This window comes from Neodiprion virginianus, chromosome 4 (assembly GCF_021901495.1).
Source record: "Neodiprion virginianus isolate iyNeoVirg1 chromosome 4, iyNeoVirg1.1, whole genome shotgun sequence".
Classification (NCBI taxonomy): domain Eukaryota; kingdom Metazoa; phylum Arthropoda; class Insecta; order Hymenoptera; family Diprionidae; genus Neodiprion; species Neodiprion virginianus.
The window spans coordinates 36,981,715-37,007,455 of record NC_060880.1 but is presented as its reverse complement, the minus strand read 5'-3'; the positions used below and the strand labels follow the sequence as shown (position 1 = coordinate 37,007,455).

Genomic DNA, 25,741 nt, shown 5'->3' with positions numbered 1-25,741 from the left:
TTTTTCACTTCCATTAACCACGCAAAACGATATCAATTCGTGCGATCAAAGTATCAATTATTATCCTGAAAGATGAATCGGTATTTTTACCTGAAATTGAAAAACGTTTTGAATGAAACAATATATTATCAAAAAAAATTTCCGCTATTAAAACTACGTACTGAAATTTACAAAATTTTGTTTTCAGATCGACCGTTTCAAAAAAAATACGGAACGATTGATTATTTCGTATATTTTATACAGCTCGATGCTTTGTTCGAAGTGCTTTAAAAATTGCAAAAAATCCGATGTACATCCGATCGGATTCACTCCACGGCTCGTTTTATTCAGAAGACCAATTTATCGCAACGATTAGAGAGAAGAAACCGGCTGTTTTATTTTTCTTTTTAACTAAACTTTTCAATTTCTTCGCGAAAAATAAATTACTTCAAAAAAATAAAGAAACAATTATTATCGCTTATCGTGATTCATTCAAATCACACAAGTTATCGGAGATTTTATTCGAGAGCGTTTTGTAATCGCATCGTCTCGGACTCGGCGCGATTTCATTCGTGGAATATTGCCGCGTAATTGTTGCAGATTATTGCTGTGTATAGTTGTACACATACGTGGACGTATAATACGTGGAAATAATTATCGTTCGCCGTTTTCAAATGCGTTTGCGTTAAGTTTCAGAATCATTGACACGCGTGCAACGCGTTGAATACGCGAAATGCGAAATCGGCTCGAACCGCTCCGCACGGGCCTTGAAGTTGCTTAAATTATCCAACGCGTTAGAGTGGAAATAATTTTTTTCCCTTCATCAGGCAGATCATTACTGGAATTATACCCTTTTTTTCATTTTGTCGTCGCTCAAGTTGAGGGAAAAAGTCAGTTGTACCTGAAATTCCCATTTTCTGTCGCAATTTTTTATCATAACAGTTTGCGTTCATTCCCACTATGATATTAAAAATGTAATTTCCGGTAGGTTAGAAGAAACAAAAAGATGGGATTTTCGTCAAAGAACTCTTGATCTTTTTCTTATTTTTTTATTCTTTTTTTTTTTTTTTATTTCTATTTTTAATTTTTTTTGCAAATTTATAATCAAATCTTTAAAAATCTACACGATGTGCGGAAAAAACGCCACGTTCCGAAAGATTTTCCATCGTTCTCGCATGCCCGGGGCGAACGTTGCGAAAATACTGCAGAAGAAGGAAGAAAACGAGGTGAAAAATAAAACGTCAGTTTAATCGCAACAGGCGCACGACGTAATTCGCGACGCTTCTCAAAGCGTGAAAATTGCGATCGTCGCGTTTGGCGATATCGACGCGTCTCGAGAGGGGAAAAGCAGATGGAAAAAAAAAATAAAAAAACACGTTCAAGATTGAAAAAAATCCGCGCGGGAATGCTTTCAGTAATTTTCTTGCATACTGTATAATGCACGTAATGATATTCTACTCGAAGGATTGCAATTGAAATAAGTAGACCGGTGAGCTAGAATATTATATACGAGTATAGACATTTTTTTATATACATATATATATATATACAAATGTATATATATATATAAATATTTCTCTCTTTCTCTCCGCTTTTATCGGCATCGGCACCGATTCGTCTAAATATTGTTCCGCCCTCGTTAGCCATCCCGATTTTGAAATTTCATTCACGTGTTTCTTCACCTTTCTCGTTTATCGCGAATTTACGTCGTATTGCAGGTTCGAGCCGATTTTCCGATTTATCATATTATCGAACGCGCGCCGCGCCGACGCGATTGTTGCGAAATATTTATTTTGTTTGTTTTTTATTTTATTTATTTTTATCGCACAAAGACGGAAGGTAAAATAAAAACGTGAGGGAATTAAGTTCGTTGGAACAACGACAACTGATTCGTAAAATGCTGCAAATTTTAATGTATGCGACCTCGGGAATATCAGGCATGCAAATAATACGTGTGTATATGTGTATATGTGATATAAAAATATGCCAAGTATAAGAAAAATAAGGCATATTTCTACGGCTCGATGACCTCCCAGGTGAATATAATTGCGGTTACAATTATTGTAATAACAAGCAAGGTTCCTGTTTTTCAAGATATTTTTATTACCATATCATGAGACAACATTCGGCTTTGTATAATTCTGAGCTTAGTATGTATAATTTGTAGTCTACTGTAGAAACAGGCTCTGCGCACAAGGCACGGCATGTGAAAAATTGACGAAAACTACCAAACAACGAAAGGAATACAACTCAACCTGTTTCCAGATTCTCATCACTTCTCTCGCATTTCATGTGAAATTGCGTCATTTGTTGTCGCTATTATTATAAACCTTGACGCGATTCCGGCTCTGAGCGTGAAATGTGTAATTAAAAATGAAAGAATTTTAAAATCAATTACGTCAAAACTGTTTCGACATATTTTCGCGGCTAGTGTAAATAAATAAAAGCGTTGCTGCATAATCGGCAACTCTTGTTTTTCCTCTTTAATTGCACAATACCGGAATTGTTTGTAATCTCACAACGTGGTTACAATTCGCAACAATATTCGCCCCTAGATCGCTTGAGGCTATTTATTCGGACCCAATTTTTTTGGGGCCTCATCACTCGCGATTTCCTTGCTCTCTCACGTCAGTTATAAATCGCACGATGCTCAGACTTGCGATTAATTTAAGCATGCCTTGTATTTCTGTATCAGTCGACTCACTGTGCTGCAATTTCCGGGATTAGGAAGGTCAGCGGGCGATATGCTCGTGCAAAAATTTAGTGCTTACATCACGCTCGGTACATTATTTCCTAATAAGAGGTTTAAAAAAAAAAGATGCTGCCACTTAGCTGTAATCGTACGAGCATCTCACAGGATTTGTTTTCGGTTCTTCTTTTTTCTAACTTCTTTTTTAACGTCATTGCGCGATGAAAGCTGCAATGAATCCTGAATCTTGAAAACTCGAGTCATACAGTTGAGAGACTGAGCTGGAAATCAGATTTGATGTTCGCGTAGACAAATAAAATTTAGAACAACCGGTCTCGTTGCTCGATGTTTTCCTTCAATCGATATCATGGTAAATTTTCAAGTACCAAGTTTTGTTGTTTTAATAAGAAAATAAAATCCCAACGAGCCAGGGAATTACTAAACTCCATAGTTTTTTTTCTCCTTAACTACTACAAAACAGTTACACAGCATCGTAAGTAATAAAGTTTGATTTTAATTCTTCTCTGGAATTCCTGTAAAGTCGTTGATCGAAATTTATATTTTATGGATATATTGATATGAATAACTTGGCGAAAATTTCGATTTCAAATTTGAGTAATAATCTGTAAATTCTAGACCTCGTCGAGTGTCATCGAAAACAGAAACAATACGCGACTGTAAAATGAAAAAAATGAAATTTGTGAGTAAAAGTTTTACACGCATGTTTAATTTATAAAGCGAATCGCTAACGACCGAACGGTTTAACGCGCATGCGCTAATATTCGCGAGCAGAGGCAGTTGTTTCGTCAGGGCTACCAACATTTTTGAGGTTACGTACGATTTTCTCGAAATATACTACGTATTAAATAATTGTTAAGTATATGAAACAGGAGTTAAACTTTCTGCCAATTTGATTGCAGCTATTTATTTTTGTACAATTATTCCCGCATTGTAAGAAAAACGCAAAGCAAACGAAGCATCAATTTCTTAAAAATGTTCGAAAGATCTCAAAATCGTCCAAAAAGTGTCCGTTTACTCGATTAAGGGCATTTTGGGTAAATATATTAATTTAAAAGTGAGCGGGTCAAGGAATTCGCTAATTTTTGTCAATTTTAATTTCACTTTTCTCACCTTTCTTCGGCAATTCTCATCCCCGATCCTTGGAATCGTATAAATCGATTTTCGACCGATTGGCGAATAAAGTGAATCGTGAAAAGAGTGGGAGATTCGAGGAGAATATTTTATTGCTCAGCTTTTATTCGCCCTTGTCGTAAAACGAATTCCTCTGATTATGATGTCGGTGCGGTAAAAAAAAAAAAAAAAATAAGTGTCACACTCTCCATATTAGCCGCACCGATTCGGAGCGAGGTCTTTGATACCTCGTACTGTACAGAGTAAGTTTACGGGTGGACCAAACGAGTTTCGAGAGGCGTGTAAGGTACGTTGGCACCGCAACGCGGTATCTGGGTCCTTGGTGAGGCCCCGAGACAGGTCCCGTTTTGTTTATTAACGGCCTGTATCGCGTGCGCATGGCGAAGCGAAATATTTCGAAAGTAAAAATCATCCGGCAGCAGTCGGTCGATGGGCTAGCAACTATTCGCCGGCAGGTGTGCAAAGATACAAATTGACTATTCGAAGTGAAACGCGTGCGAAGAAATTGAGGAGGAAAATCGAAAAAGGCTGTGAGTGCGACTGAAGCGAAAAATTTTCAAAAACGTAGTTAAACTGTTCTTTTTTTTTTTTTTTTTTTTCTAAATGAAAACGGCTCTTACAGTCGCTTTTAATTATCCTCTTCAGTAAATTTCCTTTGCAAATTGTCATCCGCTCTGTAAGATAACCGTTGAAAATTATAATCGCACTGACAATGAATAGTTAACCGTATGGAATGTAATAAAGGTTTTTTTAATTTTTGCAACGCTTGCGGATGAAGACAGAGAGAATTGTTTGGATGGATTGAATCTTTGAGAAGATTTGAAGAACGGTATGTGTCCGAGGAGAAATCGTGACTCGGGCAAACAAATGACCCAAAACTAGTGAAATCTTCACAATGTTCGTTGTGAAAAAATTTGTTTTCATAGTCGATAACTCGCGTGAATTTTAACTCCTTTGGTTAGTGGTTGATTGGGGGGTAAAAATGTTGGGAGATGATTGAAAAAAACGTAGAAGTTACATTCGTGGGATTCCGCGATATCGGATTTTCGAATTAGACGGAAGAAAGAAATCTGTTTCATAAAATTTCGAAACGTCGAAGGGTCGAATCAATGGCAATTCAAACCGAGATATGAAATTTTCTATATCTTTATTTTTTGCCGTTTCTGTATTTTTGTCATTGACTTTTACGATCTTTTTATATTAATATACAGAATTACTAAATTCCACGCGAAATGGACTTCCGCGTTTTGGAAAACGATCGAATATTATTAGTGAAATATTCTATACAATTCGATACCATCGGGTGTGAAAAAAAGCACAATTCACACCGACGGTATTGAATTTGACGCCGAACGGTGTTGAACTTTAAAACTTATACCTCAAAATTCTGTTTCGTTTTCAAATCTTTCTCGCCCCGATTCGCAATAAAATTTCTTCTTTCTAGGTTCGAGAATATACAAAAAAAAAAAAAAAAAAAAACAAAACCCGGACGAGCGCGAATTGAACTCTGATTGAATTGGCGAGTGAGTTTGCGAGTACAAAAATAGATGACACAAATTTCCGTATCTTTCGATCGCGTTGACTTAGAAGCTTGAATTTTTCACACCTCCAAGGGACCGTAGATCTGAGCATTTGATATTAATTTCAACTTCGTACCTCCACCGTTCCCCGAGAAAAAGGGAAAAAGGGACATACGGACAAACGAAAAACGAAACGATACCACAAAGGTTCCGTTCTTACCCTTTGAGACGCGTATCCCTAAAAGCGATTCTAATTCAAGAGGTACTACAGTATTTCCTTGCGTAATTTCCTACGGTGTTCCATCCGTTGAAACGAAGGCGACTCGAGCCAGCCGACTGGAAACTGGACTAACGATCGTTCATTTGCACGTCGCCGCGTCGGCGGAATTACACGCCCGTGGATAATTCCGCGGATGCACGAACACGCGCACGAACAACATCTATAGGACAAACCTAGGATGCACAATGAATTCCGCGACCGTGTCGTTCGCCTTCTCCGAGTCCTGTCTGCAGTCCGGGTCTTGTCTTGGTTGGAACTCGAGGCTCGAGCTAAGCGCGGCACACTTACCTACTATAAGTGTTATAAGTACGAACGAGGAGACAGGACAGTCAGTCACTGCGGTATTTATCTTCTTTGAGCCAATGAAAAGCGGCTAAAAAGTAACTCGAACAGGCGATTCCTCCCGTCGATGTTTCGCCGATTTTTTAAATTTCTTTTCTTTTCCTTTTTTTTTTTCTTTCTTCGTCCTCCCCCCCCTCCCCGCCGTATTTTGTTACTTTTTTCGTATCTTTCCCATAGGCCGCTGCTTTCTTCCATCTCATTCTCGGCCCGCGGAACTTTCTCTGGAAATCACGTACCGTTCGATTCGTTCGTTCGTTTAAACGAGGATCTTGTATCGTACCGACGATGATCGCGAGTCAGTTCCGTTTATGCGATCGCCGTTTGTAGTTCGAAGGATTTTCCGCGCCGCGTTACAGACAGAAGGGCTTTAAATATTTCCCGGCTAAGGGTTATCCCTCCTGTAATTGATAATATAACTCGAATCAAGGATAAATATATATATATATATATATATATAAAAACACGCTCGACGTAGCGATCGGCTGATTCACGAAGGAGGATCGAATAACCGAGGATTTATTCCGAGGTGAGCTTCGGAGGGTGATAATTTTTTACGCAACACGGTTTCCGCCGTTGCGCAAGCTCTACGACGTACCGCATCCCATTCCTGCGATAAAAGTGACTGATCGCGGTACAATGAAAATATACGACTATGATATACCTACGTTTGACGTGACATTCGAGGAAGCGATTCAAACGCTGTGACAGATTATTTATCGATCAATGTACAAGAATTCGCATCCATTGTCGCCCAGAGGATGCCGCGTGCGATTGAACATGATATAATGATGATGATGACGATGATGATGATGCAGAACCAGTGTTGAGAAAAAGATGGACGAATTGAAAGAGGGAATGTTGTTTAAAAAATCGCTGGGACTACGTGGTGGACACTTTATGATAAAAATGTTTCTGGACGAATGTGAATAACGCAACCTGAGATATCAACGATTTGGGAAAAGAGGTCGATAACTAGAACCTTCAAAATTATCAAAATTCAGTGTTATTCGTACTATTCTCATTTTTTCGGCCTCATTCTCCTCGCTGAGCAGATTTCCTCGAGTTATCTGATCAAATATTCAAAATATCTATCGATTTTGTATCGTAGCGTCTTCTGGTTACGTAATTCCAACAATATTCAAACAGTTTCTCTTAACGATACCCGTTTTACTCAATTTTTCTAGTTACCGTAACAAATGAAATTTTTCTCAGTGTACAACGCGACGATGTGATTAACGAACTGGTATCTGTAACTAAGTTTATCCACTCCTGAAATAACCATTATTTGAAACTTTCGGATATATTTACGATGAAGAAAATGAGTCTGGATACATTGGAATATGTCGAAGAACACAAGAATTTAGTTATTTAAGAATCCTTTCTCAAAATGCTAATATTTCAATAATTGCGTTGTTCGATTTCGTTCTGCTCAGCGTCCGTCACACGATGAGAATGTCGTTTAATTCGCGTTTAGCGTCTCTGTCGGTAGCGACAAGATTGGCGGTGATTATTTTACCTTGCTTCCTTTCGAAATTCCGAATCCTAAATCGTCAAAGTCGCGCGTGTCGATTAATCATCGTATATCCGTCGTACGCGTTCACCGTGCCAACTGCAAGTGGATATTGCACCATGGATTAACAGTGATGATAATAACCGCGCGATTCACCAGAGAGAGAGAGAGAGAGAGAGAGAGCCGACTTGTTGTTTTCTACAATTTTCTACTTTTAATTGATGCGAGTTTCGTGATCTGAGTTTGCTCAACAACGAGTGGTCATCGTCCTTGAACGCAACTTGCCGCTGTTGCTGTCGCTGTTGCTTGCTCGACGCCGATACGTTTCAGAGGATGGAGACGTGCCGTATATTCTATTCAAAACCGCATCTCCACGGGTCAGAGAGCTTGCGCTACTCGGGAATGCTTAATAGATATTGTTTATATTGCTATCGCTGTTACACGTCGCTTGAATTATTGCACAGCCTTTCTCGAACTGGTACCAATCTCGTTTATCATTGCCTATTTCGTACTCGAAAGTTCAACGTCTGTACGATGCAATCACCGGGCAAACGCTCGGTATTTCATATAAACCCGAGAATGCGAAACTCTTCGCCTTTCGAAGGTCGGATAAGACTTTTGCTATTTCGAAGTCGTCGATGTCCCGGGGCAGGGTTGAAGTTGAGAATTTGAAAAGTTCCGAAAACGCATAGTTCCGAATTATTTGGTGGCGAGACTTGAAGGAAAGAGATTAAACTTTGGAGAGATGACAAAGTTCCGAAATGGAAGATTTCAAAAATTCAAGTTACGATAGAGCAAAGTTCCGAAAAGTAAGGTTCTGATGGAGCAGAATTGCGAAATATAACGTTTCGATGGGGTGATGTTTTGAAAATTCAAATATATTCGTACAGCGTAGTTTACTCAACGAGAGTGGGTGTGAAAAATCAGAAAATAAAGAAAAATCAAAGCGGTAGAATTTCACAAAACCGAAAATCATCGATCATTCGGAATTTCGGTGTTACAGATTTTCTTAATTTTCTCATTCTCGCACTTCCGGAACTTTGAACGTCGGGTTTTGGAAAATTGGAAACTTTGATGTTTCGTCAAAGTTTGATTTCTTTACTTCAAGTGTCGCCACCGAAAAATTCATAATTCGACGCTTTCGGAATTTTTCAAGTTCGGAATTTCAACCCCGCCCCAATCTCCTCTGATAACTTTTGTCATCGTCTTATAACAAGAAATTCATTCATGGCTCTTCCACCCTTCGAAATATATTTTTCAACCCTGAAATGTCCGCTCAATTTTTTGTTAAAAAAAAGAAAACTCGCCGATTCCTGCACGGTCGAAATAACTTTGCTGGAATTTTAAAAGAGATCTCTTCAGAGACTTTTGCAAAAAAAAAAGACACCATCACGACTTCAAAATTTTCTCGAAAAGTAGCATTGATCTGTTCTTCTAAAATTCCCAGAACCTTATCAGTTTTGTCTTTCTTTTCCCAATCTTAAGAAATCCTTATTTTTATGGATAATATTATTCCAACTCTCGCAATTGTCTTTGACCGCAAAATTTTTTATCGGCACGTCAACTTGCTGAGGAAAAATCGTAATAACAAAGGCTGAAAAATAAGCACGAGTCCACCTTGATGCCGGAATGTCGTGTCCGGGTTCTTTTGACGCGCGACGCGAGGCGGCTTCGCAATTACTGCAGACAAACGCTAATAACTCTTTATTCGCCCGGTGAACCCGGAAGGACCGGTTTTGCCATGGGAAATCCCCGTTGATGATAATTTGGGTCAATGCCCTCGGTCTCGAGAATTGTATTTTCAAACAAGAGTCAAACTTTGGATTGCCACGCGTCTTATCGTGAGTCACGAACCTGATTTTGAAAAGATTTAACCACATTTTGGTAATATTGACTCCCTGGCGATGAAATTCATTGTGTATGAGTAATTTTTATTTAAAATCGTCGTAAAAATTTGTTTAAAATTTGTTTAAAATCTTTTTAAAATTGCCAAAAATTTATTAGATCAGTTGAACTTCACTCTACGACGACTCGTTTTGACTACTAAAAGACTGTATTCTCCAAATTCGCTGTCCGTTGGAGACTTTTTTTTTACATCATCTTCGCTTGGTTGAATAATTCTCTTTACAATACTGCTAAGATTTTGATTGCGATTAACAAACGGCGGTTTTGAAAAAACCGCTAAAAAAAAAAAAAAAAGATCTGTTCAAGTAACTATCTCGTAATAAAATTGACCAAAAAGTATCGATTTTCGGACAATCATGAAACCTTCTCAGCGGAATAATTTTAATTTGTTGTTTTCGTTGTCGTTTTTCTTCTGTTTGTTTATTTCCTCGTTGAGTAATCTTCAAAGAGAATATCGACGGTAGTGTAATAACAAGAAATTTCTGAGACGCCGATTACGTCGTCCGGAAGAAAATAATTTGCAGACAAGTTGCGCAGCTTTGTATTATCATAATAATTATTGAGCCAAGGACGTAAATCGCGCGCGTACACGTACGTATGAATAGCTAATTGTGTTTTGATCATTTGATTTGAAAACTCGATCGGCGCTAAGACAGTTACGACGCAAATTTATATAATCGCAAATGCTGGATTATTAAATCCGCTGGATTGACGCGGGAATGATAATGTCATTTACGGCGATAAATCATTCTCCGCAAATGCAGCGACTCTTCTCTTCCGTTGTTTTCACAATGAGCTCTGTGCTCGTTACACTTCGCTCGAATCCTACGAGGAGAAATCATCACCCAGCTATTATTATCGCATGCGGACAGCGGCGGAGAAACCCGGTCGAAGCGCGAAATACGTTTCTGATTAGGTATATTACTGCACATATTGTAATAGGTTGCAATTTATTTGCAAAAAAAAAAAAAAAAGAAAAAAGAAAAAAAATCTCACCCATCCGTAGAGACATAAGGAATAAAACGCGTTACGCTGAGTTTCGCAAATATATCTATACTGCGGATGTTGCGTAATTTTCTTGCCGTCGTGTAATAAGAGGTAAATATGTACGTAAAACAATCGATGCCCAGATATTGTATTTTACAAACGAAATAATGGTTAAACCATTTTCTTCTAAAGTTTTGAAATTCCATGAAGTTTGATTGTACATTTTTTTATTTTTTAATTTTTTTATCGAACGACAATCGAAAGCTCGAGAAAAAAAAAAGTTCATCGACAGCTTGCGAGGCTTTAAAAATTTCTTACTCACAAATTCTGCGCAATTGCGTATTATTTTATTTATTTCTTATTTTCTTTCATTTGTTTTTCCGTTCGGATCTCGACTCTTTCTTTCAACACGCGGGCGAATTTTTTGGTGTGAATCAACGATTCTCTTGCCAAGGTTTCTAATCAACGTGAATGTAGGTTTGTTTGATTAGATATCGAACTCGAGATGTCCGTCCGAATGGAACCTGATACACGAGATGACGAACGGTACTCGCGTCACGTTGTGATCATAAATTTACCGTGCCTGTGTAAATAGGGAGTAGAAATCATTGTAAAATATTTACATATTTTGCCAAACGAGGTGAAGTTTTCGAGTGTTTGAATTTTGCGTATGAATAATGCATACGGAATGATTCAAACGTCATTAACACTTTCATCGACACTGAACGTTATTATAATATACACAATATAGGTCATCGAGATGACTGAAAAGGCGAGAGAAAAATTTCAAAAGAATTTCTGTATGTGTAATAAGTCATCGAACCCCAGACGCTATATATCGGATGACACAGATATGATTACGTCATACACTCTTACCAAACGATCGTATTCGACTTGTTCACCGTGAAAATATCCATTGAAAAGTTTCGTTGGGCAAATATCGATACTTCACAATAATTGCATTGGGTATTTTATCATACAAGCATATATTCGTGAGCCACGAAAATCCATTAATAAATACAAATCAGAATTATAAAGAAAAGCTCAGATGTCGATGGTTCGATTCGAATTGTTTTGAAGTAATGAAAATTCAGTATTTTTCGATAATTTCACTCTACGTTTTCTTTCATTTCATTCAGACAGATTATTTTTTACAAAGGAACTAAAATGGATTTTTACTTTTTTCCAGTGGTTGATTTAATATTGCCATTTGTGTTCGTACGATCAATGTCGATGCAGGATTGCAAAATTAAATATGTAACATTGTCCACATTACGAAATAACGGTGTTTATAAATCTGCCAAATTATCATCGATTTTGAAACGATCTGAACCGATCAAACATCGATATTTAATCTTTTCTTTATAAACCCAGTAGATACCGGGACAATCTCTTGAAACTTGAAAATGAACCGCGCATGCGCCAAATAATTAAATCTCATTGATCGGCCAAATCTTCCCGCAGCGATAATTTTGTCCGCGACGCAGGCGGGCCAACCTACGCAAAATGTCTACGTTTGAATTTTCAAAGAGCGTAAGCATTGAATTCCGAGCGTTCTTCGAAGAATCAACTTTCCGACCCGACAACAAACGCTTCCGAAACCTTTCCGAGTCGCTGCCTCGATTATTTGAGATTCTAACCTCGAAAATTCGTATCAACCGCATCGCCGGCAGAAAGAGTTCGACAGCTGAAAACTCGGATTGGCCAGCCTGCGCGAACAGCCGATAAAACTCGCGCATGCGCGGTTCATTTTCAAGTTTCAACAGATTGTCCCGGTGTATTCTGTTTTAGAATTCTTAAATACATCTTTGTACTCCATACGAATATAACAATTTTATAATTGTATGAACTTTGGGCAAGTCAATCTTTGAACAATTGAATATTTTTTGATCTTCCGGTTTCCAAAAATTTCCCTGAACAAAGGAGATTGATTAGTTTTGAAAAAATTTCAGGCAAGCTGGCGTCCGCGGCGGCAGAATTAGTGGCGGAGCGTGAGCCAGAGCCGCGCAATGAAATCCAGGACACGAACAGGACCGGAGCTTTCGGGGGCGCCATGGGGGCGGAATACCTCGTCAGGATGGCCCTCGATCAGTACACGGAGATCCTGACGACGGTATCGGACCCAAGAGTGAGCGACTGGCCCCTTATGGACTCGCCGATCCCCACCTTCCTCATCGTCGTCCTCTACCTCTACGGCGTGACGATATTCGGTCCGAGGGTGATGGCGAATAAAAAACCCTTCCAGCTTCGCGGCACCCTTATCGCCTACAACGCCTTCCAGGTCCTCTTCTCGTTGGGGATGATGTACGAGGTAAGAAATCGCGAGCTAACGAAGAGCTTGAGAAAATAACGCTATCCGATTAATCGATTGGTCGGCAGGTTCGATTAATCGTTTTTTCGATTAATCGATCAACCCTGATTGGTCGCTCTGGGTAAATTTTACCCCAAACATCCTTCGAACCTCTCGTAGAGTCCATAAGTCGTGAAAATAAGCCTCTTCGCGCCATTCTTCACGCTAAATAAAGACCTTTGTTAAACATTTTTGGCACTTTCTTGGAAGTTTGCCGATTATTTACAATATTTAAACAATCAATTCTGGTTAGGAGAACTGAGAGAGCTTTTCCTGCGATCCTTAAACGATTCGTAGATATTTGTTTTAGATTTTTAGAACTCGTCGTTGAAACAAGATATCACGATTCTAACGAAGTGTGACCTGTTAGGGTTAATCGACGGTTTTTATTAGTCGATTAATCGAAAAAACGATTAATCGTCTCATAATAATTCTTCAGTTCAATCGGTATATGAATCGAAACCGTTGATTGATCGATTCCTCGGGAAAATGATTAATCGAAAATGTCGATTTATCGATTAATTAAAAAAACGATCAATCTAAAGACTGAATTATTCGATTAATCGATCGATCGCATAACACTGGTAAAAAATTAAAATTAACTTTGGCAGGTGTGACCGGAAAATCTGATGTAAAGGGTTATCATTCTCTTCGACTATACGGTCATTCGATATTGTTATAATTTTAACCGTTGTTCACAAACGAAAAGAATACAGTAAACTAAAGAAACGGACTCGACGTTTCAATGACCAGAAAATGTAGCATCGACAACCGTATTGAAGCATACTAAACGGTTACTAAATTACCACTATTTTCTCATATGTAGTTCTAACGTTATTCGAACCGTTATAATTCTAACTTACATATATTTCCCAGTATAACAACGGTAAACAGAGATTTTTTTCACGCTGTAAAATTAGAATCATACACGATGCAAACATTGCAAGGAGACTCGTTCGGCGGGTTTCGATTGTAATTGCGTGCGTTCGTTCGCAAGTTATACTTCTCGGCGAGACAAGTTTGTAAACCGCTGGAACTCCGTGTTACAACCGCGTACTAACTATAGGTATAATAATTGTTAACGTCGTGGAAGAAAGTAGCACGGACAGATCACGAGATGCAACCTTGACCGACTGACTTCTTGAGGAACGAAAACATCATTTCACTGGCGGCGAACGGTTTCTGTATTGCAGCTTGTCGCTTCTTTCACGTACCCTTTAATTATGATCTACGCCAGGGTTTAACGATTAACAACGAGTGTGATTCGCGATCGCTTTATGCCGTGAATCCGTCGACTTGGACGATAGTTGGACGATAGTTGGACGATAATTGGACGATAGTTGGACGATGGTTGGACGATTGTTGTATGACAGTTGGACGACAGTTGGACGATAGTTGGACGATTGTTGGATGACAGTTGGACGACAGTTGGACGATTGTTGGATGACAGTTGGACGACAGTTGGACGATAGTTGGACGATAGTTGGACGATTGTTGGATGACAGTTGGACGACAGTTGGACGATAGTTGGAAGATTGTTGGATGACAGTTGGACGACAGTTGGACGATTGTTGGATGACAGTTGGACGACAGTTGGACGATAGTTGGACGATAGTTGGACGATTGTTGGATGACAGTTGGACGACAGTTGGACGATAGTTGGAAGATTGTTGGATGACAGTTGGACGACAGTTGGACGATAGTTTGACGAGCGTCTGGTATGGTTGATTATTCATTCGCATTTGGCGTCCGAATCTTGTACAGCCGAACTTGTGAAATTCCTAATTTAAATACCAATTTTACTTGACTGACTGCGTCTGGTGTAACTCTTGTGGCAATTTGCTAACTCGAGGCGATGGTAAGGGGTAAACGTGCTCCATCACTCTCCGTGACTGTTTCGAGTCTTCAACTTTACCTCTTCCCACACCTAAATAGTCTGCCGATTACCACTGAACTGAGAATAATCGATGCATCGATTAGAAAAAAATAATCGAACACGCCTCGATTGAATCGGTAAAAATTATTTTTTTTTTAAACAATGCATAGCGGAAAAGTTTTCTCGATAATTTGTAGCTTCGCTGAAAATATTTATTCACTTTTCCATCACTTGTTATTTCAAATAGGTATCTTAGGAAGTGAAACAATGATGGTAATTGATACTTTGATCGCATAAATTTTTATTGCATCGCGTCGTTCGTTAGAGTAAAGAAAACAAAAACCGTTTGTGAGGAGAAATAATGGAGTTTGAAAAATAATCGATTATTTTTAGTCATTCTTACTGTAAATACATACCGCGACCTTACGTTATTAGAGAGGATTTTGTTAAGTCCGCGGGTGCGTTTTAACGAATTTGCACACGCCTGTTAGGTGAAAAAAAATTAACGACATAGACGAGTCGTAAACTGGAATCGAGTTGCTTGTTTTCCTTATGGTTAAAAATTCATAATTACCGACGAACCGGTTGAAATACATGAGAATAAAAAATACGCCTCATTCATTTCGGAATGTGCGTAACCAAAACCGTAAGAGTATAGCCATTGAAACAGTAATTACACGCAATTCAACAGTAACAGTGTTTGTATGTTCATGGCCGACTTTCGGATATTGAGTAGAAAACAGAGATTCGTTATTCAAGGTTGCGAATCAGTCGGACTATCCGAATCGAAAATTGGGAAAAGAGAACCGTTTTTCAAATTTCTGATAACTTATCCCTGTTATTCTAACTTCCATTGAATCGTTTCTGTTGCTCATAGTACTAATGGTCTTTAATTCGCGTTCAATGTCATTGGCGGAAATTGTGTTGTAGGAAATTATTGAAAAAGATTTTTCACGCCTAATAATCATTAATCCTAAAAAAATGTTCAATTATTTTTGAAAACAGCATTAAATTCCATTCGTCAGAATCGATCGAATACAGTCTCTAATTTCTTTCAGAATTTGTAATTCCTAAAAAAAAAAAAAATTTCATCCAACAAACGCAAATGTGGACATCTTTTTCATCTTATATTCTTCCATTTTTTTACCTTTCACCTGCCGCGTTTACTTTGGTTTCGATTCGTCATCGGAGATTGTAACACACTTGAGAATTACATACGCGTATAGGTACTTGTAACTTACGCATATACACAGAGACGTATGAAACGATGATTAGGAAATACGAAATCATTAGGTTCAAGCCGGCAAAGAGTTATAAAGTATGGCGATGCAAAGCCGCGCTTTTTCTCGAAAGTTTGAGCAACAATATTTCCCTCCAAGGAATTTCCTGTATCGACTTTCTATATTCAAGGCTGCATAGTGATTTGTGTGCGTTTGCCGGTATCTTTGTGTGCCTCCGTTCTTTCGTTCTTTCTGCACCAGCAGCAGCGGTAGCAGCAATAATGGCGCGCCTTCCAAGATCGTCGAGAGATTAATTCCCGCGTGCGAAGAAAAACTAATATCTATGCAACGAGAACAACAACGATTTGATAAAAAGAGTCGACAAGATCCGAAGAGAAGAATTTTAAAAAATTCGGAATAGGGGAGAATAAATTTATTATCAATAAATTACAAACTGCCGTTACTTTTTAAAATACACACAAGTTTCTACAACGAAAGCCTTAGAAATATCGATGCCATTTTAAGCGACGGCTGGTAATCTAAAAATAATCGATGCATCGATTAATCGAATCGAAAAAATAGTCGAACACGACTCGATTGAATCGGTAAAAATTAATGGAACAATCGATTGTTTCGTTTTTTTTTTTTTTTTTAAACGGTGCATATGAAACCAAAGTTACGTAAATTTCTGTACCTAGTATTAATGGCGGAAAATTTTTTTGTTAATCTATTGTTTCATTCAAGGTATTTTTCAATTTCAAGTAAAAATATTTATTCATTTTTCACTAATTGCATCGAATAGGTACTTACGATTGGTAAGTAAGACGATGATAATAATTGATACTTTAACCGTATAAATTGACATTGTTCTGCGTCATGCATGGGAGTAAAAAAAACAAAAAAAAAAAAACCTATCGTGAAGAATAATAATTGTCGATTAATGGAGTTTCAAACATAATCATTATCCTCGATTAATCGGGAAAATATAAGCGGCTTAACCAAAAATCGGTAATTTTTGGCAATTCTAATTTACGATGCTATTAATATTAACAACAATAAAAATAATTACCAATTATACGGATGTTGATTTTTTCATGAACTCTTAATGGATCCGGCCAATGTGCAATTTAACGCGCAATCGTGTCGTTTGGACGCAAATTACCGTAAATACAGTCGTGGATAAAAATTTCGGTATATCCCCGACGTTTGTCTTACACTCTCCGATTGAATAAGCTGAAATAAATTATGACGAATGCGTAAATAAGAAGAAAAAACACAAAAAAAAAAAAAAAGAAGAAGAAGAAGAAGAAGAAGAAATTCGCTAACTAATGCACAACTATTTTGGTCGTCGATATCGCAGATAAAATATATCCCGTGACAACCGATGCTTAAATACATAATTACAGTGTGAAATATAAAGAGATGCCGGAACAGATTAGCGAAGTTAAATTCCCTTGGTGAATATTATATTCGTTCAATGCCGACGTCTTGCAGAATAATAAAATTGGCTGGTAGAAAAAAAATTCGGTAATCATAACATAATAAAACGGGAGTTTTTTTTTTTTTTTTATTATTTTTTTTTTTTTGACTTTCAACAGTCTCTAAACGAATGGACTGGTTTTCCCATTACAGCATCTGATGTCGGGATGGCTGCTGGACTACAGCTACAAATGTCAGCCGGTCGATTATTCTCACAATCCGTCCGCCTTGCGGATGGCCAATTTGTGCTGGTGGTACTTCATCAGTAAATTTACCGAATTCGCAGACACGGTAAGCCAACATCCGACGAATTAACGATACGAACACGAATCGCCTGCTTGACGGGTTATTATAACAGCGCGAGGAGTCGAATACAGTCAACCTTGGCCGTTCGTTCATCTCTGACCGCTGTCTAATCTTATTCGTGTTCGTTAAATCAGTTTGCTTTCTTTGCGCAAAGCTTAGACCAACACGTCTGGGATGTAGTAATTTGGTATTTATGAATACACGATTATATGCCGGATTTAAGGTGAGACCGAGCAAACACTTCGCTTCTCCCCTTCGTCACGTAACACCTTTATTTGATGTGCGCGTAATGATACGAATTATTCGCCTTCGCGATTCGCACGCTAATCACATCGCTTCTCAGGATATTATTAACCGATCGGTGTAAATGATAACAGTACATATGTCGCATTCCGTGCCAACTGAGAGGACATTTTCCCTGACCCCCGCCAATTTGCTTCATTATTTTTTATATGATTTTAGAACCTGAGAAAAGAGCTCGCCATTTTTTTCAGATTTTTCGTCCCAACCATTCTTTTTTAAAAAATGTTACAAACATAACGTCTGTTTTGTATACATACAAAATAAGAAAAATTATTCCTCTAAAAAAATATTTAAAAAATACAATGAATCAATTCTCCACTCTGAACTACGGCACAAAATGTTTGTTTTGGGACCTAGAAATTATGTTGATTTTTGTAAAAAAATCTAAAAATGGCTTTTTTTTTTAAGACCATAAAAGGGTTTGTAACATTTTTTAAAAAAGAATGGTACGGAAGAAAAATCTGAAAAAAATGGTGAGCTCTTTTTTTAGGTTGTAGAATCACATAAAAAATAATGAAGCAAATCGGCGGGGATATATATGAGGTATTCCATGCCAACTATATATATATATACAAAAATATACAGTGAGATGGAAGAAAAATTATTCGCAAGTTTTTGCTGACATATTTATATAAAAACGTTAGCTCGTCTATTAATCAGTCGTTTGAACCTGCGTACGGTGTTAATTTGCACGGGGTAATGTTAACGGGTGAAATAAATTTGCGGTAATGCAAACACGTTTCATCGAGTTATCGCGAATCATCTTTTTAGCGTAATATGAACAATTATCCACCCGATGATAATTTTTTCTTTTTTTTTTTTTTTCATTCTCCTTCTGCTTTTATTTGATTCTAATTTATTTATTTTTTTTTCTTTCTTTCCTTCTCTCCTCCTCTCCAGATATTCTTCGTTCTACGCAAAAAGGACAGCCAGGTGTCGTTCCTTCACCTCTACCATCACTCTTTGACGCCCCTCGAGACTTGGGTGTGCGTGAAATTCATCGCCGGGGGCCACGGGACACTTGGAAATTTGATAAACAACGCCGTTCACGTAGTCATGTACGCCTACTACATGCTATCGGCGATGGGACCCGAGTACCAAAAGTACCTCTGGTGGAAAAAACACCTCACCACAGTTCAGTTGGTGAGTATAAATTGCCGGGGGGGATTTTATCGATAATGGGGATCGATGAAATTTTTCCGACGATTCTGCACAGTCCAGGGAAACAGAGGATCTGTATTCGAATTCAAGTTATCTGTACTATGTGAGAAAGTTTTTCCTAGTCTCGCAAAGATTGAATTTACATTAATTGAGCTGGAATGTGAATTCTTATTGAATCGAATGAGAAGCAATAATTACGTACAAATATGTGATTTTTTTTTTTTGGTTTTTTTGCGAACCGGCCATACTAATGACCGACCTCGACATATTTCTGTCGAAAGGTATAAATTTTATTCTATCTTTTTTTTTTTTTTTTTTTGTTTTTTTTCTTTTGGAAAAAATTTACTTCCGTCTTAATTACCGCACAGCACGGAATTACATGGGCGCAAGTTTTTGGCGCGAAGTAATTGTGTTTAAATAAGCCACGCGACTTTGCCGCAGCGGCGCGCGTTTAGACCGCTTTACCGCAGTGAGAGGTTTGTACTTTCGATAACCTAGATATGATTGACGAATTGTAGAAAGAAGACAAAAAGGGTGATTCGGCGAGGCGGCAGGCGCATTGTAAGATCGTTGGTATGACAAAACGGTGCGAGCGTGTGAAATATAGAAAACGAGGAGAAGTAATTGTCGGATAAAAAGAGACAAGTGAGGGGAAAAAAACGCGACGTGTACCTTTGAAGATATAAGGAAGAAAAGGAGAGATGGAAAAAAATCACAACAATGATAGTAACGATCGTTCTGCGGTGGGAATAACGCGGTTTAAGGTTGCTGTCAATCATTGCTCAACCGCGCTGATTGTGAGTGTGTAGAGCGAATTAGGAACGCCGCCTCGCAATATCGTCTAGATTGCTATAATCAAAATACACACTCGATGTATAAGGCAGCCGCCCAAGTCTCGGAACGGAGACGGGGAATCGAAATGAGAAACGGTAGGGATAAACGGGAATTCAACGATACGGAGTTGCGAAATAAACGGTATTGTTTTAAGCGGGGCGTTTTGCTCGATGCGGTAGGGAAAACTAAGGAAATAGGAAAGGTGAAAATACGTCTTGTCCGTTCGATTTACCCTCGCAAATATTCGACTCTGATTCGTCTTCGCGCCGCGTTTTTATTTTATCCACGTCGATTTACAAATTTACATATTGTGCGAACATAATATTGTGCTCCAAACGTGGAATTTGTTTGGCAAAAGACTGTTGAATATAGTACTATAATTAAGGATGATTCGGCCGAAACGTTCGAATCGAAAATCAGGAGCAGAGAAGGAACTTTCAACAACGTCATTTGCGCCAATGATAATAAAAACGAATCGGAGCAAATTAGAGTAACAGACGCTGCGTCGTTTAGGATTTGAGTAAAGGATTTATTACACCGTTGAAAATCTCTGTAATGAAGAAAATAAGGTAAAGAAAAAAAAAAAAAAAACAACATATTATTTCAATAATTTTGATCTTTCTAATCGCGTAAAATCATTTCTCAAATTTTCGCTACCTTAGCTTACGTTGTTCGAATTTATTCAGTTTCATTTCAATTACGCATTAGGAACGTTTTTTAACTTGTGTTCACCGTCAACGGCGATTTTGAGACGGTTTTTTCACTTCGGACGTTACGGCCCATTCATTTTTAAAAGGTATTTTATACAATGTAAGTTTTTTTCTTTCACCACTGTTAGAGGCAATAAAAACGCCGAATTAACTGTTGTTTCAGAATGAAAGGCGAACGGTTTCGGTCACCTCGAGACAACGTTCACTCTTTTCCTAGTTGCGATAGCGTAAAAGTTGTACTCCCAGCCTCGTGCGGGTGACTAAGCGATTTTTACCGACTCGATTTCTGTGCGCCGAGTCACGATTCGCCAATTTCATTGCGCATCCCGAATCGGTGGAGAATATTTGTGAACCGGAATCCCAGGATAAGTCAGGAAACTGGATGAAAATTCTATGTCAGAAACGCTGGCTGACTCGGTTCTGTCGAGTAAATTTGCGCAATACGAGGAGACATCGATCCCGTATAATTTCTACGACTCTCGGACGTAATTTAACTGGCGTGACGTGACTTGAAAGAAATCTCTTTCTTTCTGTACTCGAGCGCGTAAAACTAGTTCTACAGTCGAGAACATATACCTTATACGAGTGTAGAAAGAATTCAGCTCATTTGATCTCGCAAATTTTGTGACGAGTTTTTTAATACTTACGAAGAAAGAAATTGAGTTAAAAAACGGCAAGCGAATTTTCCATATTAATTCAACATTTTTCCCAAGCCATTCGCAAACCGCCAAATTGCAATGACGTGTGAGAAGAGCTGAAAGATCCTGTGGAAAAATCTCCGGAATACTTTAAAACGATTGGATAAAATCCAAATCACGTGTATCGCTACATAAATATGGCGCCGGTCTGAACGATCAGCTGATCGTTTCGGGTGAACTGAATGCGCGGAGAGGCAAGAAAAAACTCGTGCAACTTATGGGACTTTTATGTTGTGACGTTAACTTGATAAAGGGAAGAATATCCGGTGAACAACGACTTTTATAACTAAATACGACGAAGTCAGAGTAGCCAGCTGTATTTCCCGCCACCGAATGGCACTTTCGGTAATTGGAATGACGCGCTGTCGTCTAATAAATTACAGATAACGAAAGGCGTGAAAAATGCAACAAAATTCGCACTGAGACAATTGGCAGGGCCGCAGAAAGTGTATAAACCGTAAAAATGACTGCGTCGATTCGTAGAAAGAGAGGCAAAAAACTGGACCAGACAATTCGCGGCGCAGCGGTTATTTCGCAAGGTGAATGAATTTTGCACGGTCGAGACTCGCGACGGTTTGCATTGTGCGATGTAACAGGTCCGCGATATATTATTATAATCAAAGCGAACGAATTATCCGATTTCTGCCGGTGCTACAGTCTTTGAAGTCGCGGACGAGCGATCGCGCGATTCGACACTTTCGTTACAGCAGCAATCTCCGTGTGCAAAAGAGCCTGGATGAATTTCTCGAGAAAGAGACGGAGTACTGACTTTCAGGATTGAATGGGCTAGGATAGGAAAGGATAGGACAGGATAGAATGGCGGGGAAAGTGAAAAATGTCGGTAAGGACGTTGAGCAATTTCAACTCGCGTTACTCGCTCGAGGACTCACGATCAGCTGCTGTTGCTGGTGCTGGTGCAGCACCAACTCGCAGACGAGCGTTCAGCCTCCGTAAAGATCTTGGGTACCTGGACCCAACCGGAGGCTGCGAGGCCCGCGGTTCTCCGTAAAGGCCGGATCGGCCTCAAGCCGAGATGGTGTAATAATTCGGCATTCCGATATGCCGTTTGCCTTTGCAGCACCGCGACAGAACCTGCCTCACACGAGTGCATAATATAGGAATGTGCCCGCGCACACCCGCCAATTGCTAAACTTTGACGGAGCGAACCTTTCCGTCTGTCCTCCCCCTCCCCCTGCGGGTCTATCGCGAACGCATAATTACGCTAATTACTCTTCGGCGTACAAAATTATCCGCCGCTGCCTCCGGCCTTATTAGGATCTTTATTATTACACGATTGAACAGGATCCCTACGCTCGCCTCTTCGACTATTATACCGCAATTAGGTTTGTTTTTGCAATTTTACCACACCATGCATGCACTGTCGAAATTATGAAATATTTCGCAAGCTTGCGAAATTTGCTAGCGTTTTAATTTAACCGCCCAATCGGAGCGGCGATGTTTGCGACTGCGCAACACCTACGACGCGTGATAATACGATTTACTCTGTCGGTACGACGATTCGTCGCCAGATGTCGCTGGCTGCGCGGCTATCCCGCGATCAAAGTTAAGCCGCATTGAGCTGGCGCAAAGTTAAGCTGGCGTCAGGTGACCGACTACAGAGTTTTTACGAATGTCCATCTTGTTATCCCGTAGAACATCGATTCGATTCGAAATTTCTTGACATGTAATCGTTTTAATGTTAGGAAGTGAGCTCTGATCAGCTAGGACGGATAAATTATCGTATGAATTGATGATCGCACGATTTGGAAACTATAACCTCAAACCCTACCTCACGGTGAAATAAATAGATTAAAAATTTCTACGACATTTTTTCAGCCGTAGTTGACCAGAGCGCACTTTCCGTCACTGGCACGATCGTTTTACGAGAAATTTTAAATCGATTCAAAGTCTTACGAAGGAACGAGACAGACTCGTAAAAACTCTGAAATCGGCCACGTGGCGCCACGCTCAAGGTAACCTCAATTTGAAAAAAAAAAAACGAAAAAGAACAGCTTTCACACCGTCGTTCATTTTTTCTTGTTTTTTTTTTTTTTTTTTTTTTTTAGTTTTGTTTCATTTTCATTACGGTCACCGAAAATACAGAAAATAGAATCTACATAAATTTTCAATCATCCATTCCTCATCCTCGTTTATTTCTACATATTATAATTTCGTCTTTAACGTTGGAACATTTCGGGATTCGTCGTTATTGTTGTGGATTGCGTAGTGTTGAGAAATATACGGCAAAAGTGGTTTTTCGCATGCACGCGAGAATACGAATTTCATGACCTTTGCAACGATATTAAGCTTTATAAAATATCTAGTCATGAATATGTATGTAGAAATTGCATACATTGTGACTCGCACGGATCGTCCGGAGCTGCGCAAGTTCACGTACATACATACAAATTTACGTATACGCTTATGCGCGTGTGTAATTGAATGCAGTTGCAGAATATCGAAAACTGGCATAATTACTGTTATTATCATTATATAGACGATTTCGCATTAATTGTCTCACTCGGGGCGTGACTTATTCTGCGGTTAATACCTTTTACCTCGAAAACCTTTCCAGAACGTTTCGAAATATTAATTGGACGTAATAAACAGTCGCTTTCGTTCCGAGTGTACTTATATTACACGTATGTACAAATATGCAAATACATTAGAGGCAAGCGCAGGTGAAAATGCAAGAGTATCAAACGGATATTGAACGTTGTAAAATATAATTTGTGCGAAATGTTTGCAAGCGCGAAATTACGTATCGCGTACGATTTTAGAAGGTAAATAATTAAGGGTGAAAAATTTTTCTATCCTTTCTTTTTCAGGTACAATTTTTCCTCGTCTTCGTGCACAGCACCCAAGCCTTGGTGTTTGACTGCGGATACCCGAAACTAGTCGCCGGACTTTTGCTCCTACACTCGACAATATTCTTCGTCCTGTTCTCGGACTTTTACAACCAAGCTTACCGCAGAGCACAGGCGAAGAAGCTGACTATCCAACAAAAGGCTGTTAAATCAGATTAGTTCAAAGACGCGCGCGCCAATTCTTATTCCCTTATTTTCATTGTCATTTTTTTTTTTTTTTTCTTTCTTTTTCTTTTATTTTGATTTTTTTTCTCTCCCCATCACGTCCTAACTTCTTTTCTACCTTATCCCGAAAACCCCATCGTATAATACCGATCAAATTAACGTGTGATCAATTTATATAGATATATAATATGTTATAATATATATAAACACAAGCATAGAAATAAGCGTTAATTAACCATAAATCATAAATTATTTTATACGTCAAGTAAGTAATAGATTACACGCCGCATGTTTTGTGCAAATTCATTTCGTTAAGTTTACACGTATAGTGTACATACGCTTAAGGCTAATTTTGTAAATATATATAGAAATTATGTAATAATATAACGTTATGCATTAATCACTATCATAGGCGTAATGAAATACCGCGATTTTAATACGGACGGGCTTATTTAAGTAAGGCATGGCCAAGAGATTCGAGACTCGAGCTCAATATTAAACCGTATAGAATCATCGTACCACACACGTAATAGATTATACGTATACAAATACATAAATTGCATTTGACACGTATAATTAAACTTCGTATTTCTTAAATGTCATTTGCATATCATTCGGAAATTACCATGACGATTATTAATTTTTACTGTAATTAAAGGTCTCGTGAAACAAACAAAAAAAAAAAAAACTGACAACTAACGTAATATCAATTGCTCAATGGCAAAAAACAAGAAAAATCACGTTTCGGAATTGCAAAATATCACTCAGGAATCAGTACGTGAATTTTTCAAATCTACAAAAATGCACCCAAGCACTGACGAATGTTGAAAGAATAAACCGTAAATGTTAATATTGAAATATGAAAAATCGTCGTTCAAATAATAATGATATACAATACAGGTTGTGAAATTGCTCAAGTGTGTACATGTGCCCTGTGTGTATGTGTGCAATATTTCGTAAACATAGGTGCATAAAAACACATACTGTGTATATGTATACACACATATATTTCCCGCATTGGAACACGTAACCTACATTCTCCGCAAGTTGCAGCAGCGACGTCGGCAAAAGTTTTGACAGAAATAAGCGAAAAAGAATTAGAAAATAAAAAGAAAACACTTATTATTATTATTATTGTTGTTGTTATTATTGTTATTATTATTATTTCTATTATATAAGACAGAAGAAAAACAAAGAATTTGGTCAAAAATACAATTAAAATATTATTTTTTAAATATACTCGGTAATACATTTATATATATATAAAATATATATATATATACATGTGTGTGTGTATGCATATAAAAGTTTTTCACAGGATGGAATTTGATTTTAATACACGTATGTACAATATGCATATGAATATGAACGCATAGGCATGAGTGAAAAAAAAAAAAAAAAATCACAA

The 25,741-nt window shown here is 38.3% G+C and overlaps 3 protein-coding genes and 1 long non-coding RNA gene across 7 annotated transcripts in view; 1 reads left to right on the top strand and 3 right to left on the bottom strand.

The window, feature by feature from the left end:
- The window catches only part of LOC124302778 (elongation of very long chain fatty acids protein AAEL008004), a 47,805-nt gene extending 43,857 nt beyond the window's left edge, over positions 1-3,948 (bottom strand). Inside the window, exon 1 of the mRNA XM_046759332.1 lies at positions 3,800-3,948. The gene's annotated coding sequence lies outside the window, so the exon portion shown is untranslated. The remainder of the gene's footprint in view (positions 1-3,799) is intronic.
- Positions 1-25,006, top strand: part of LOC124302780 (elongation of very long chain fatty acids protein AAEL008004) — a 28,881-nt gene extending 3,875 nt beyond the window's left edge. For 2 of the 3 annotated variants that reach the window (XM_046759336.1, XM_046759337.1), the window contains exons 2-5: positions 12,317-12,675; positions 17,443-17,580; positions 18,799-19,041; positions 24,130-25,006. In XM_046759336.1, coding sequence (XP_046615292.1) covers positions 12,418-12,675; positions 17,443-17,580; positions 18,799-19,041; positions 24,130-24,327 — 837 coding nt within the window. In that variant the 5' untranslated portion in view covers positions 12,317-12,417 and the 3' untranslated portion in view covers positions 24,328-25,006. The remainder of the gene's footprint in view (positions 1-12,316; positions 12,676-17,442; positions 17,581-18,798; positions 19,042-24,129) is intronic. The other variant, XM_046759338.1, reaches the window with a different exon arrangement.
- Positions 1-25,741, bottom strand: part of LOC124302903 (uncharacterized) — a 592,781-nt gene that overhangs the window by 178,210 nt on the left and 388,830 nt on the right. The window lies entirely within an intron of this gene.
- LOC124302795 (uncharacterized) overlaps positions 1-25,741 on the bottom strand; it is a 126,233-nt gene that overhangs the window by 68,405 nt on the left and 32,087 nt on the right. The gene's annotated exons all lie outside the window — the stretch shown is intronic.